Source organism: Etheostoma cragini, chromosome 12 (assembly GCF_013103735.1).
Source record: "Etheostoma cragini isolate CJK2018 chromosome 12, CSU_Ecrag_1.0, whole genome shotgun sequence".
Classification (NCBI taxonomy): domain Eukaryota; kingdom Metazoa; phylum Chordata; class Actinopteri; order Perciformes; family Percidae; genus Etheostoma; species Etheostoma cragini.
The window spans coordinates 19,744,906-19,757,420 of NC_048418.1; the positions used below are offsets into that span (position 1 = coordinate 19,744,906).

The following is a 12,515-nucleotide window of genomic DNA, read 5'->3' on the forward strand; positions in this document are numbered from 1 at the left end:
CTGGAAGCACAAAAACCTAAGAGTTTCAGTGCAGAACCTGTTGGCTGAGGAAACATTAAAGAAAATAGATTTTTTTTTGACGCACCAAAATTACAATGAGTCTAGAGAGTGGTGGAGGAGTTGGTGGTAACCTATGAAGACAAGCCGTATGGTGTCTTGGATATGGATTTTGCCTTTGAACTGTTTGCGTCATTTTTTGAGAAACCAACAATCGAAAAAGAATGGTTCCGGGACTGCATTCTGAATCCCGAATATGGGATACCAGTTTTAATATAAAGACGAACAAACAAGCAGTGGATTATATTGAATGAGGGGTTTTGGATAATGCTCAGCTTCGGCAGTTTTACCTATATGCTAAAATATACAATGACTGAAGAGAGCCTAGTGACGAGTCCATAGCAACCAGTTTACGTGTTGAATCTGTTATTACCCAGTGTGCTTTGTTGAATGGTCTCAATGTTTTGTCATGTGAATACTAGTTTACTAGAGGAGTAACTTAAGAGAAGTAATAGTAAAAGTGTGCATTTAGCTTCCATGCTTATTGTGTTACCACAACAATGTTAATGAGTAAATCCACTGAAATGGCCACCATCTTGGTGGATTTTGTGTAAAAAAATGGTGTAAAATGAGCAGAGGTGAGTCATGTTTGTCATAGTTGTAACAAATTGTCTATCTGTGTATCTTTGCAAAGCAAAACCCAGTACAGAAGGCATCAATAAAATGTTGGGGAGGGTCATGCCTCTTTTTCCAATCATTTTAGAGGGTCATAGAAAAAAAATGTATTGCTGGCAAAGGGAGAGTCAAGTCTATTTTGACTAAAGATCCCAAAACTCCACGGGTAGCCCCTTAAATAAAAAACAAACAGTCCCTTACTCAGAAAGTTCACAACCAGTTCACAGCAGAGTTGACCCTCTTGCTCTCATGTCATAGCAACAGCAGCCTGTTGTAAAGTTGTATCCCATAGGAGACAGATCATGTTACTGCTCCAGACGCCTCCAGAACACCTCCGGCCTATTTCAGCCTCCAAAGACTGTGTGGAAATGCAGCAGGGAACATTTAGCAGGATAGAAAGTACAAAAAGTGAAAGGTGTGGTGTTGGAAGAAGAATCCTAAAGCTCACTTTACCCGGCGAAATTCAAGAACTCAGAAGTGACATGATCTAAGGGATGACACAGAATTGGACATAAGCAAGGCCAAAAAATCTAGTTTGGAGGTTTTAAAAAGATTATTTTGTCTCAAATCTAAAATTATTCAAGATTTCCAAAGCTTGTGTGAACCTTGTGTACATGTATCTTTCTGTTTATCTGTGTGGAAAGCCCATTGTACAGATGTCAGGGCAGTTTTCCTTGGAAATGCCTGCAGGTTGTCAACAGCAAGAGCAGCACAAGACTCAAGGTTGACAGTGCCAGAGAGCAGCTTAGACTGCTGACGGTCTAAAAGTGAGCGTGGTGAGGAGAGGGATTTTCTATAAATGTTCAGAGGCGCAAAATAGACTTCCTGGGGGAACTGAACCTTCAATTGCACACAGTCTGTTTGGAAAGGGGTGCTGGTGGAACATCAACAACCCTCGTCCACCTCAGCAGGCAATGGTGCATTGACAAGCTAGTAGATCAGAGAGGAGGAAACAAGCATAACAGCACACACCAGAACACACAGCACCAAATGATTACCAAGCGAAGTCAAAAAAATCTCTCAAGCCAATCATGCACAACCACACACTCCATTCATTCAAAGGAGCCTAATGCTAACATCCATACCAATAGCAATAGATAAACTTTTAAACCATCTGTAATATTCATCCCAAATTCTGCGCTTGCATGAGTAAGGATGAGCAACTTTTAACACATCATGAATCCTGGTTTCAACTAACCCAATCAAGCAAACAGAAGCAAAACAAGGAGTCAACCAGGAAACTTCACATCCTCTTGTCGACTCCTGTCCTGCCAAGTCTAGAGTGCCCCTGCCTACTGTATCACTGTCAGCAAACAAACTCTTTAGCGAAGTCCCCCACGTTAGGCTGCACAATTTATCACAATTTTATCGAAAAGTGCCATCCAAATCCAAATCGCACATGGACGCAATAGTTGTTAAAGGCAAGATATGTATTAAACCATTCTGAAATAAGTAATGTGGTGGTGGTGCTGCAGTGACGTCCCATCTAACAAATCCTATTCTACTGACTAAAGAAAAACTCTTTATTTGGTACAGATCCTCACAAAAATCACATTATGAACATTTAAAAAAAAGTTTTGAAAGTTTTCAATGAAAATGAGAATGAAGCACTTTTATTTGACTCTTTAAATAAATAAAGAAAAAAAAGGGAAATGAGAATGATCCAATAAGTACCATTCCCTCCAATATCTTAAATCAAAGTAAAAATAAACGCAATTAGATGTTTTCCTCACCATACCCCCAAGCAGACTACAGAACTGACTGTATTCAAGTAGTAGTAAGCAGGTCCTCCTATAGCCAGACCAAGCTGTCCCCTTTCGAAGGCCTTACCTTGGCCACACGGCTGCTCATGGTTCACATGGTAGCTAGAGATCCATGGGTTTCGAAACATGTTTAGGGAGAAGAACAGAAGGATGCTCTGTTGCTAGACTCTCCTCCAGTCACAGCAGTGGTGGACAGGCGGAGTGGCAGCGGTGAAGCAGCCCTAGCTACTGGCAAGCAGACAGGCAGGGATAGAGAGGGTGACACGGCTACACACACACCCACAGACACATACTGACAAGCACAGCCACAGCAGAGTGACTGTTCTGGTTACACAGCAAGCTACAGGCTACACAGACCGGCTGTCATGCAGGACGCATGTTGGTGTTCATGTTGGTGTGTGTGTGTGTGTGTGTGTGTGTGTGTGTGTGTATGTGTGTGTGTGTGTGTGTGTGTGTGTGTGTGTGTGTGTGCGCAGTAGGGTGTTAAAGCAGCTCAGAGCCCTAATCAGATTACAGGCAGAAATTAGCCTTGATGATAAATACTCTGGAACAGGATTGGAGGAGGGTGCCAGCATGCCTGCAGGGGGTGGTATGAAGTCTAGGGCTACTGGAAGTCAGATTGTAACCTTAGCAAACACACACATTAGACGGGCTTCAGCCAGGATGGCCAGGTGTCATCAAACCTCCAAAAACTAAAGACAGAGCTAGCTAATTGCTTAATTGCAATTTCCATTTATGTAAACAATAAAAAATATAATCTGCCCAACATATTTGCTCGTTAACCTTTATTTTGTCTTGTATTTTTAATGAAAAAAAGTTTAACGGGAAAAGTATTAATGGTCCCATCACATGGTGCTCTTTGGACGCTTTTATACAGACGTTAATAGGGCGGCTGTGGCTCAGTGGAAGAGCGGTTGCCTGGAAATCGGAAGATTGGTGGTTCAATCCCTGGCCCTGCAGTCCCATGTCAAAGTGTACTTGGGCAAGACGCTGAACTCCGATGTGAATGTGTGTGAGTGTTTATCTGATGAGCAGGTGGCACCTTGTACGGCAGCCTCGGCCACAGTGTGTGAATGGTGAATGTATGATGTGAAAGCGCTTTGAGTAGTTGTTAAGACTAGAAAAGCGCTATATAAAAGCACATTTAAATTTAAGGAAACACAGTTTTTTTTTTTTTCAATAAATAACACATCTTTCCAAAAGTTAACGTTGTTAAAACATCTGATAATAACACAACTATTTGATAGGGTTGTTTATTTCAGTTTGTGCCCTTCCTGTCTTCCTCTACCTTCTCATTCTCTACGGCACACACATACACATTGTGTATAATGTTTAAATCACACAAGCTTTTACTCTGTCTCACAAATTGGCCTCAACTCAAAAGTACAGACAAAAACATCTCATCTAATAGACAACCACACACACTTGTCTAATTCATCACAACAGGTAGTGTGAGTATAAGAGTCAGACGTGGTTAATGTAAGTCCAATACCCAAACAGTCACCAATCTTCACAATATTAGTCTTGCATTGCCAGTCCACAGAGCTGTGGAGGAAGGTTTGGCTAGTCCACAGAACATTCCGGGATGGGAGAAATACGTGCTCTGCTTTATTGGCATTTCAATGGCATTTTAACCAATCACAATTGTCTTGGGTGGCGGCGGATAGAGCAACAGTGCCTCTGCAAAATAGCTTCTTGGAGCAACTTGTTTTGATGGAGCATGTGTACATTCCAAAGTTGTGCTACAGAAAACTCGGATTGGACAGATAGTACAGCTAGCTTTCTGGATTTACCCTACATAGATCTTAGGAGCAGTTAATCCTCATAAATCCACCAGAGTTTACACAAAGAAAGCGGACGGTAATTAGGAAGGTACCGGAGCAACCCCGGAAGTGGAATGTAGAATAGAGTAAGAAGCTGTAGAATAGCGAAGAAAAAGTCTTCCTGACATTCAATGTTGAGTTTTTTTTTTAAATTACCATTACCAATGTCCTTCCTGAACTTCCAACAAAAGTTATGGACTGCCAACTCAAAATCCACACGCATTGGCTTATAGCAAAACAATTGTAAAGAATTGTCCTTCTCGTCGCCGTGATATACGTTTCCCAAGGTTGGCATCAAATACGTATTGTGCATCACACATAAAAGTAGGCAACGCATTCACAGCAGTGATAGTTACTGTAGCCCTTAGAGCAAGCACACAGGCTGCACTCCTTAGAAGACAGAAAATGTATTGTTCTTAACAAGAGAGTGTTTTTGAATAATCCAAAATTATACATTATAGGTTGTGTTGCTACTCGATGAGGTTTAAGTTCAGTGTGTACAATACATATAATTCCCCTAAAACCCCTAGCCCCCAAATCCTCATCAATCTGTTGGCTTTTTTTTATCTGTTCATCTGAGCTACCCGCTTTTACTGGAGATAAGAAATCTGTAAGTATAAAAAACAGTATAACCTCCGACACTAGGAAAGCAGGCAATTACTAAGAACAAACTGAAATGCATTGTTTACACTTCTTTTTCTATACTTAAAAACGTCAGTATGATACCACTAAATATAATGTGAATTATTGCTGTAAGATCTACAGTTCCTCTGGACATCTGAGAAAACTTGCTAACAACCCCTTTTGCTCTTGTAAAAGAGACACACACTTTAGGACTCTCTGGCGTCTTAGTCTTGCTCACTTGCACACTCACTCATCCCCTCCGTCTGCTGCTTCTCCTCACCCTTTCACACACAAAACCCCAAACCACCCACCCCCACCCCACCTAGCCTGCCTCCGCTCCCTGTAGACGCCCCTAATAAGGCAACATGTGTTGTGAGTGGCTGCCTCGGGGAGAGGTCACCCTAGTCAGCCGGCCGTATTTACAGTGGGACCGTCTCCACGCCTCCTTGTTTTCTTTCCTATTTCTTCTACCCAGATTTGTCATCTTTGCCTTCCATCTCACTCGCTCCTCTTGCTCCTCTGACTCCAACTCCCTCTCAGTCCTCATATCCTTTTCTCTCCTCTCTTTTTCTTTTATTCTTTCTGTTTCTTTTGTTTTATTCTAAAAAGTATTTGCTTCTTTACCTGTCTCTTTCCCTTTCACTTTTCATCTCTCTGTTTACCCCTCCTCCATGCCAGCCAGCAACAAACATGATAAATCCTCCGTCACTCAATCTTTGTAACGCGGGTTCCTTTACAATTTTCAAAACAGGCCGCATATCATTCAAAAGGTTTTTTTTCTCTTTCTTTTAAAGTATAAGACTTAAAGACTTATACTTAAAGCCTTCCAAATGACCAAAACCGAGGTGGACTATGTGTAAGCGAGTCAATGACAACAAAGGAACTTGTGTTATACCTGATAACCAGTACATAGGTTTAAGACCTGTTAGAGATTTGCAGATCTCCTTAACAGTAATTGGGTGAAGAATAATCTCTTCAAATTGAGGTTGGGTGCTTTTGAAAGCCCTTTAAGAGTCTTGCATCTCACTTGCAAAATATGCAATTTTCCCTGCCGTTTTATACTTTTTTCAAATAATATTAACAAATTATAAATCATATAACTTATAGGCCTGCAGCCTGTCCATTACCATTTCCACAATGATCCCTCACCACCTGAGCTGTCGGGTTTATGTCTCTCTCACTCAAATAAGGAATTGTTTTCTGACAATGTTACCAGCTGCAAATACACCTGCACCAATGAGACCACTTGCTGGGACTTCGGACAAATACAAATTTAAAACTTGCTTCAACAATTTCATCTTGCAACACTGGATGTACAAAACAGCCAATAAAACTCAACACCCAGGACACCGTGTAAACACCACGAGTTGTGTGACTCAACATCAAAGCATGTCTCTGCTTAAGAAACTTAAAGCTGAGAAGCTCAGCAGCACCCTGCGCATACTGTACAGGGTGGACTTTCTCCTATGGAAAATATGTGTTCCTCTGTTTCTGTCTGCCTTCATGTAGCCTGAGCTTTACTGAGCTCAATGCTTTATTTGATCGACATTGTGACTGACTTCTGTTTTCGTTCAGGACAAATGGTTGTAATGAGGCACAATATTCTTTTAAGGCTAAATGTGTTGTCAAACCTTTCTGGAAGAAGTACTGTGGTGCTGCAGAGACATCCCCGCCTCCAAATCCTATCCTACAGACTGAAGAAAACATCCTTGTTTGGTGTAGAGCCTTGCAAAAATCACACAATAATCATTTCAATTTCAAAATTAAACCATTCCCTCCAATATCGTGAATCACATCGCAATTGCAATATCAGTCAAAATAATCGCAATCGGATATTTTCCTTATATCCACCAGCCCGCCTTGCCTCCTCCCATAAATTAATATGGAAATTTGGCACCAATGTCATTCTTTGTCCAATCACAACAGGTTATCCCCCTGCAGACACAAAAAAACTTCTTGTGACGTTGGAGGTGCTGATTGCAGAGGTGGAGGCGATAAAAATAATGTTCTGTTTGGAGGTTTATCATCTTGGCTAAGCAATAAAAGAAATGGTGACCAGGCAGTGAATGCACTAAACCATGCAGAAATCTTAAAAAAAAGTCCAATGTCAGAGTGGAAATCAAGCCAATAGTGGCAGGGCCACACAGACAGAACAACATGCATCTCAGTGTCAGTCCAAATTACGCACAATAAGCAGTTTGATCCCACTGCCATTTGCCATTTATTTTCTAAGTGTTAGTAGGCTCAGTGAAACTGAATCCAGCGTGTGGAAGACCGGACTCAGCAGGAGGAGAGGTCAGTAAGGCCAGCGTCTCCACGCCAGGTGACAGTGTGCACGGATCCGTTCACCATGCATGGATGAAATAATGAAATACTTAATAGGACTACAGTAACAAAGATATGTGCAGAATCAAGACTGTTATGACGTCCCAGTGTTTGGTGGCACGGTCACCTTGTTCATTTACATAGTCTACAAATCATTAGATCAATTATACATCACATGAGCCAAAGTGTCAGTGAAAACAAGCTTGTTGTACATACACAACATTTATACAAGAGGCCCCTGTTGTTTAGAATAGCAAAGTATGTATTGTCTTATAAGTAAAACGATTGGTAATTTTGCAACTTTTGTGTACTTTGGGCAGGAGCAGACACTGTAATCCAGGCTAGCCTGCCTTTATTAGGAGAAAAAATCTCTGTTTAGGTTTATTTTTACAAATGTACAAATGAGACCTGCACTAATGTTAACACATGCACACAGATGCAGAAGATGTACTTGATCCAAACACACACACCACACACACACACACACACACACACACACACACACACACACACACATAGACACACACACACAGGTCAAGTGAGAGCCTGAGACAGCCGAACAAGAACCGTCCTCCTCCCTTAAACATTTACTCTGGCAGTTGACTCTTTAGAGCCAGATATGCATTCCTTTCTGCTGCCTTACATCAACTCTGCTTGACACTCAGCACATAAATTAATCCGCTCTGCTCTTATATGGATATCGATGAGCACAGAGCCCAGTTCTGAGGAGAGACACCTTAGTAGTTCAAGAACTCTTAGACAGAGAGAGGGAGGGAAAGGAAAGAGAAAAAGAGAATGAAGGAGGAGAAAGAGGAGGATGCCAGAAATGGTTACTCGAATCCAAACAAGTTCCATTAGCCTACTATTTAATTATGCTTTGTTAGTCATTAGTGTGATTGCAGGGTCATTTCTACAGCCTTTCTACTTACGGCTACAATGAGAGAGATAAAAGATAATATACAACATAAACCATTTATGTGATTATAACCCATGTTACAGTACGTGCCTCAACACTCATGGACATTGCACAACAATTAATGGGACTACTATGGTAAATCAGCTTTTGTTTCTCCCCAGTAGCTCTAAAGTAGACAATGTAAATATCCAAACAGTAATAATATACCTTTTCTGCCATTTCTCCACTGCAGAACATTTACAAATCTATGTTGGTAGGACTGATATTTATTTCATAATACCAGTATAAATTTGCTTTTTTCTCTGTACAACTTTATATAAATGCAACAATAACTACCCCTTAATCACTGTAACCAATACATTTAAGCCATGTTTCCTTACAATACCATTCTAAATATGTATAAAATAACCAAACCATACATTTAGACTATATGAAGTACTATATTTCACCTGTGCGCTCATATGCCATTCACACTATATTTTTTCTGCTGAATCCTGGTGCAACCTTTGCTCTGTGTGTTTTTCAAAGGAAACTTTAACTGACTGAAGTTCAATTTAATAAAAATATATCTCCGCAACGTCCAAAAACACCACTACTACCAGTTACTGTGTAAAACCAGCATGATTGTTCCCATACATAAACATAAAATGATACCATAACATACCATAAATAGATATATCATTAGGTATACACGGCACATAATGGACAATGAACACCCTTAAATACAGGACCCATTTAGGAGCATGGATGTGGTGCCCATCATCTCTGATTCAAGTCACATATAACCCAAACAGCAGTCATGCGTTTAGAAAGAGGCCAGCATGTTAGCAGGCCAGCAGGAGCCTGTGGACAGCTCCCTGCCCTTTAACATGCTAAGTGCAGACAGCAGGTTGCTAACCTCAAGCTACAAGTTAATTGGTGCATAAGACCACATTCAGCAGCCCACACACCTGTTGAAAACAACTATGATGGAAGGCCGTGTGCTGTAGTCAATACTTCTTTAATTAGGAGACACATCAATAGGACAGTTTGCTGTTCAAAGGCATTCTGCAAAAAATCTACTGTATGTATTTGTTCATACATATATTTGAAACTATTCTCTTACTGTCTTATTATTATAATTGTAGTATTATCTTTTGACGCATGTTGCAACACGATGGTAACTGAGCGCACTGATGAAAGCCCATGCATTGCAATATCACGGGTCTCTGTGACGACATTCCACAAACAAATCACAAGCAGCACACAGTTAGGGATGTGTTTACATCACCCAGCAGCTGTTGGTCTGCCAGAGATGGTAGGCGGAGCTAACGCTATTGACTTGCTCTTCAACTGCAAACTAACTCACGACAGACAAAACAGGTTAAGTTCTTTGGGAAGTGACATCCAAAAACACACCTGCAATTAGTGCTTATCGCCGTAGGTGCATGCCAAACAGAACGAAGAAGAGATCTTGGAGATTGTTAGTGGTGTGCCATACTACAATATTTGGTATCGATCCGATACTAAGTAAATACATGGCCAATATCTCCGGTACCGATATGATACCGATACTTTTTAATAATTAAGATGGATGAATTTTCATGACCTTTAGCCTAAGTGTTTTTACATTTGGGTTATTAATAAGTTAAAACCAAGGACATACTTTTTATATGTTTGTATAAATTTGTTGTGTTACCACTTATCTTACAGCCTTTTTACAAAATATACTGCTTGCCGTTGTTTCAGTTTTAGCCTGAAAATATAGCCACACAGCGCTCCACTTCTCCTCTGCCATTCTTCTGCTCCATCTCTGCCTGTATGAGTGTGCTGCTAGCCGCTGTCGGGCCTAGCTGCTTGCTTGCTTGCTTGTTTGCCTGTTGCCGCTGAGTCACGAGATGTAACAACATCAGATCAAAATGTGACTGCTCCGCTCTGTGACACTGACAGCCAGGTCGGCCAGGACGTTGATATCGATATTTGGATCAACCCGCCCACCACTTGAGATTGTAACTTAAACAAGGAATGTAGGCCATCAGCAAATGAATGCATGGTGTTGGGTGATAATACAAATGTATCTAACACTTGCAGATGTTGATTGCAAAGCTGCATTCTTATATGTAGATGAACAGAATCCAGTGGCAGAGGTTAAAGTATGGGGCCGGCCAGTAAACCTTCATTTTGACGGGTGCAGCAGGTGCCGAACAGAGTCTCACACACACATACACACACACACACACACACACACACACAAAACTGTGGGGAATGATGCTTGGCCACTGTTGGAACAACACAACAGCCCAAAACATAGCTGGTAGATCAGCTGAACAAACATATCACCATACAGCCATAATCTGGAGGTTGGAATGCTAATACCCGAGTGTTTACTTGAGACAGCGCTAAGCAACAAAAGGGAGGCTTGGTTTGGACACTACATTCAGTCCTCCAGGAGAGAAAATTAAAACCAGACACCCATCACACCCGTTTTGGCACCAAAGTTTGCCCCTGCTACTGGGTAATTTGGCAAAATGTAATAAAGAGTGACAATGATTGAGTTTCCCCAATCTTAAAGACATTTTGTACAATACTAAAACTAGCTGGCAAACGTTGTGATTCTTTTTAGACATCATGCACTTTGGAAATGAAGTGATTCAAATTTTATTTGTGAACCAAAGTGATTCCGTTTCAACATACTCTGCAATGGGTTTTAACTATATCCGATGGTTTAGAAAGTTCACATGTTGTTAAAAATATGAAATAAACATTGGGTGGTTAACAATCAAACCGTCAGAGATCACATTTACCAGACTTCTGTGCCTTTAAATCTCTTGTTATCATTCAATAAAGGGTGGTTTCATTATCCTATCTGAAGCCAGATGACAAGTTATGACAAACATTTTAACATTTACATTACAAGGACTCTAGTTTAGTACAAAACTGAAAAGAAACAGCCTAACATAATGGCAATACAAGCTTTTATTTATGAAGCATATATATCCCAAAAAACATACAATTTGCAACTCAGCCCAAAGCTGAGTGATAAATGGTTGTCAGATTCCTGATATGACAATTATGTGCTTACTTACTGGTCTAATATATATATTGATGTATTCCATAGCATGCATGAGATCAAACTATAAGACAAAGCAATACTTACAATGTTTTAGCTCCAATAATAAGGTACTGAAAGAAATGCTTCACAGGTGAAGTCCATATATCCCAAAAGTAGGATTCATGGATATGCCCAACAAAGGGTCTCACTAGTTCCTTATTCAGATCAAAGCAGATGCTAGAGGCGGTGCAGGTGTGAGCAGGTAAACCCAAACAGAGGATCCAAAGTCATCCACCAGTAAGAAGGCACAACCCCAGCAGCCGACAAATATAGGCTGGTGCTTTCCCACTAGTCACCGGGCCAAATAAATCAGTCCAAGAACAGCCGAGCAAAGAAAAAAGAGAAGGGAGAGCGAGAGTGAGTGGGGTAGGCAGGAGAGGGGTAAAAGAGAGAGACAGGGATGAAGCTGAAAAAAAAATACACAGGAGGGCTTCTAGAACAGACAATAAGTGGTTCTTCAAAGTATTTCAAAAGTCAAAACTGTGGTTCCTAAAACGCCCCTTCTTGTAAACCGGGTTTGAGACCGTGGTCTGATAATTGAGATGGTCAGTGAGAGGTGACACAACACTGCTTCCAAGGAGTTTGGGAGGTGTGGGTCAAAATCGGCACGGTAACCTCATCCCACAGCAACCATGTAAGGGCTGAAGAGAGCGGCCTCGATAGACGGGCATCTGCCATAAATAGCCAGGAAGCGTCTGGCTCCCAACGCAGGGGAATCGAATCAGCTGTTAAACTACAATCCAGCAACACAGTGTGACATTGCAGGGGCTCCTGTACTCCTAACACACAGCAGCACAGAGCAGGAATACATTTAATTTAGCATATTGGAAGTATATGTGTTATCACATACGCAAACTACTATTGCATCAAACTGTAGAATACATTTACATTTCTGGATCCTCAGTGTTATAAACACAGCATTGTATGCCTTTAAAAGCCACAGCTGATTCAAACTAAAGATCCCAATCTGACTACTCAATCTGCACCGCAGTGTGTAAGTTAACATTGAAAAGTTAAGCAACTGTTGTTCACTTCCAAAAATGGAAAGGACAATTATTTTACATTTTGTTCCAAAATATGTCTCATTAAAGGACAAAAAAGAAAATAAATTATAGATCTAGGGCGAAACCTAACAAAACATTGGCATTTCACTTTAGAAACAATTGGCAGAATTTAAAATCACTTTAATTTTAGCAATTAGTTTGGAATGGTACAATTCCAAGGACATTATAGCCAGTAGAGTAAACTTTAAGTACAAACAGTAATTTTCACATAGGCATGTATGGATAGGGGGGGGGGGG

The 12,515-nt window shown here is 40.8% G+C and overlaps 1 protein-coding gene across 9 annotated transcripts in view; it reads right to left on the bottom strand.

Annotated features, from left to right (window-relative positions):
• LOC117953601 (supervillin-like) overlaps nt 1-11,781 on the bottom strand; it is a 75,462-nt gene extending 63,681 nt beyond the window's left edge. For 6 of the 9 annotated variants that reach the window (XM_034886762.1, XM_034886758.1, XM_034886763.1 and 3 more), the window contains exon 1: nt 2,503-2,805. In XM_034886762.1, coding sequence (XP_034742653.1) covers nt 2,503-2,563 — 61 coding nt within the window. In that variant the 5' untranslated portion in view covers nt 2,564-2,805. Of the gene's footprint in view, nt 1-2,502; nt 2,806-11,259 lie in introns of those variants that run through there. The other 3 variants (XM_034886766.1, XM_034886765.1, XM_034886764.1) reach the window with 2 other exon arrangements.
• Nucleotides 11,782-12,515: the final 734 nt, after the last annotated feature.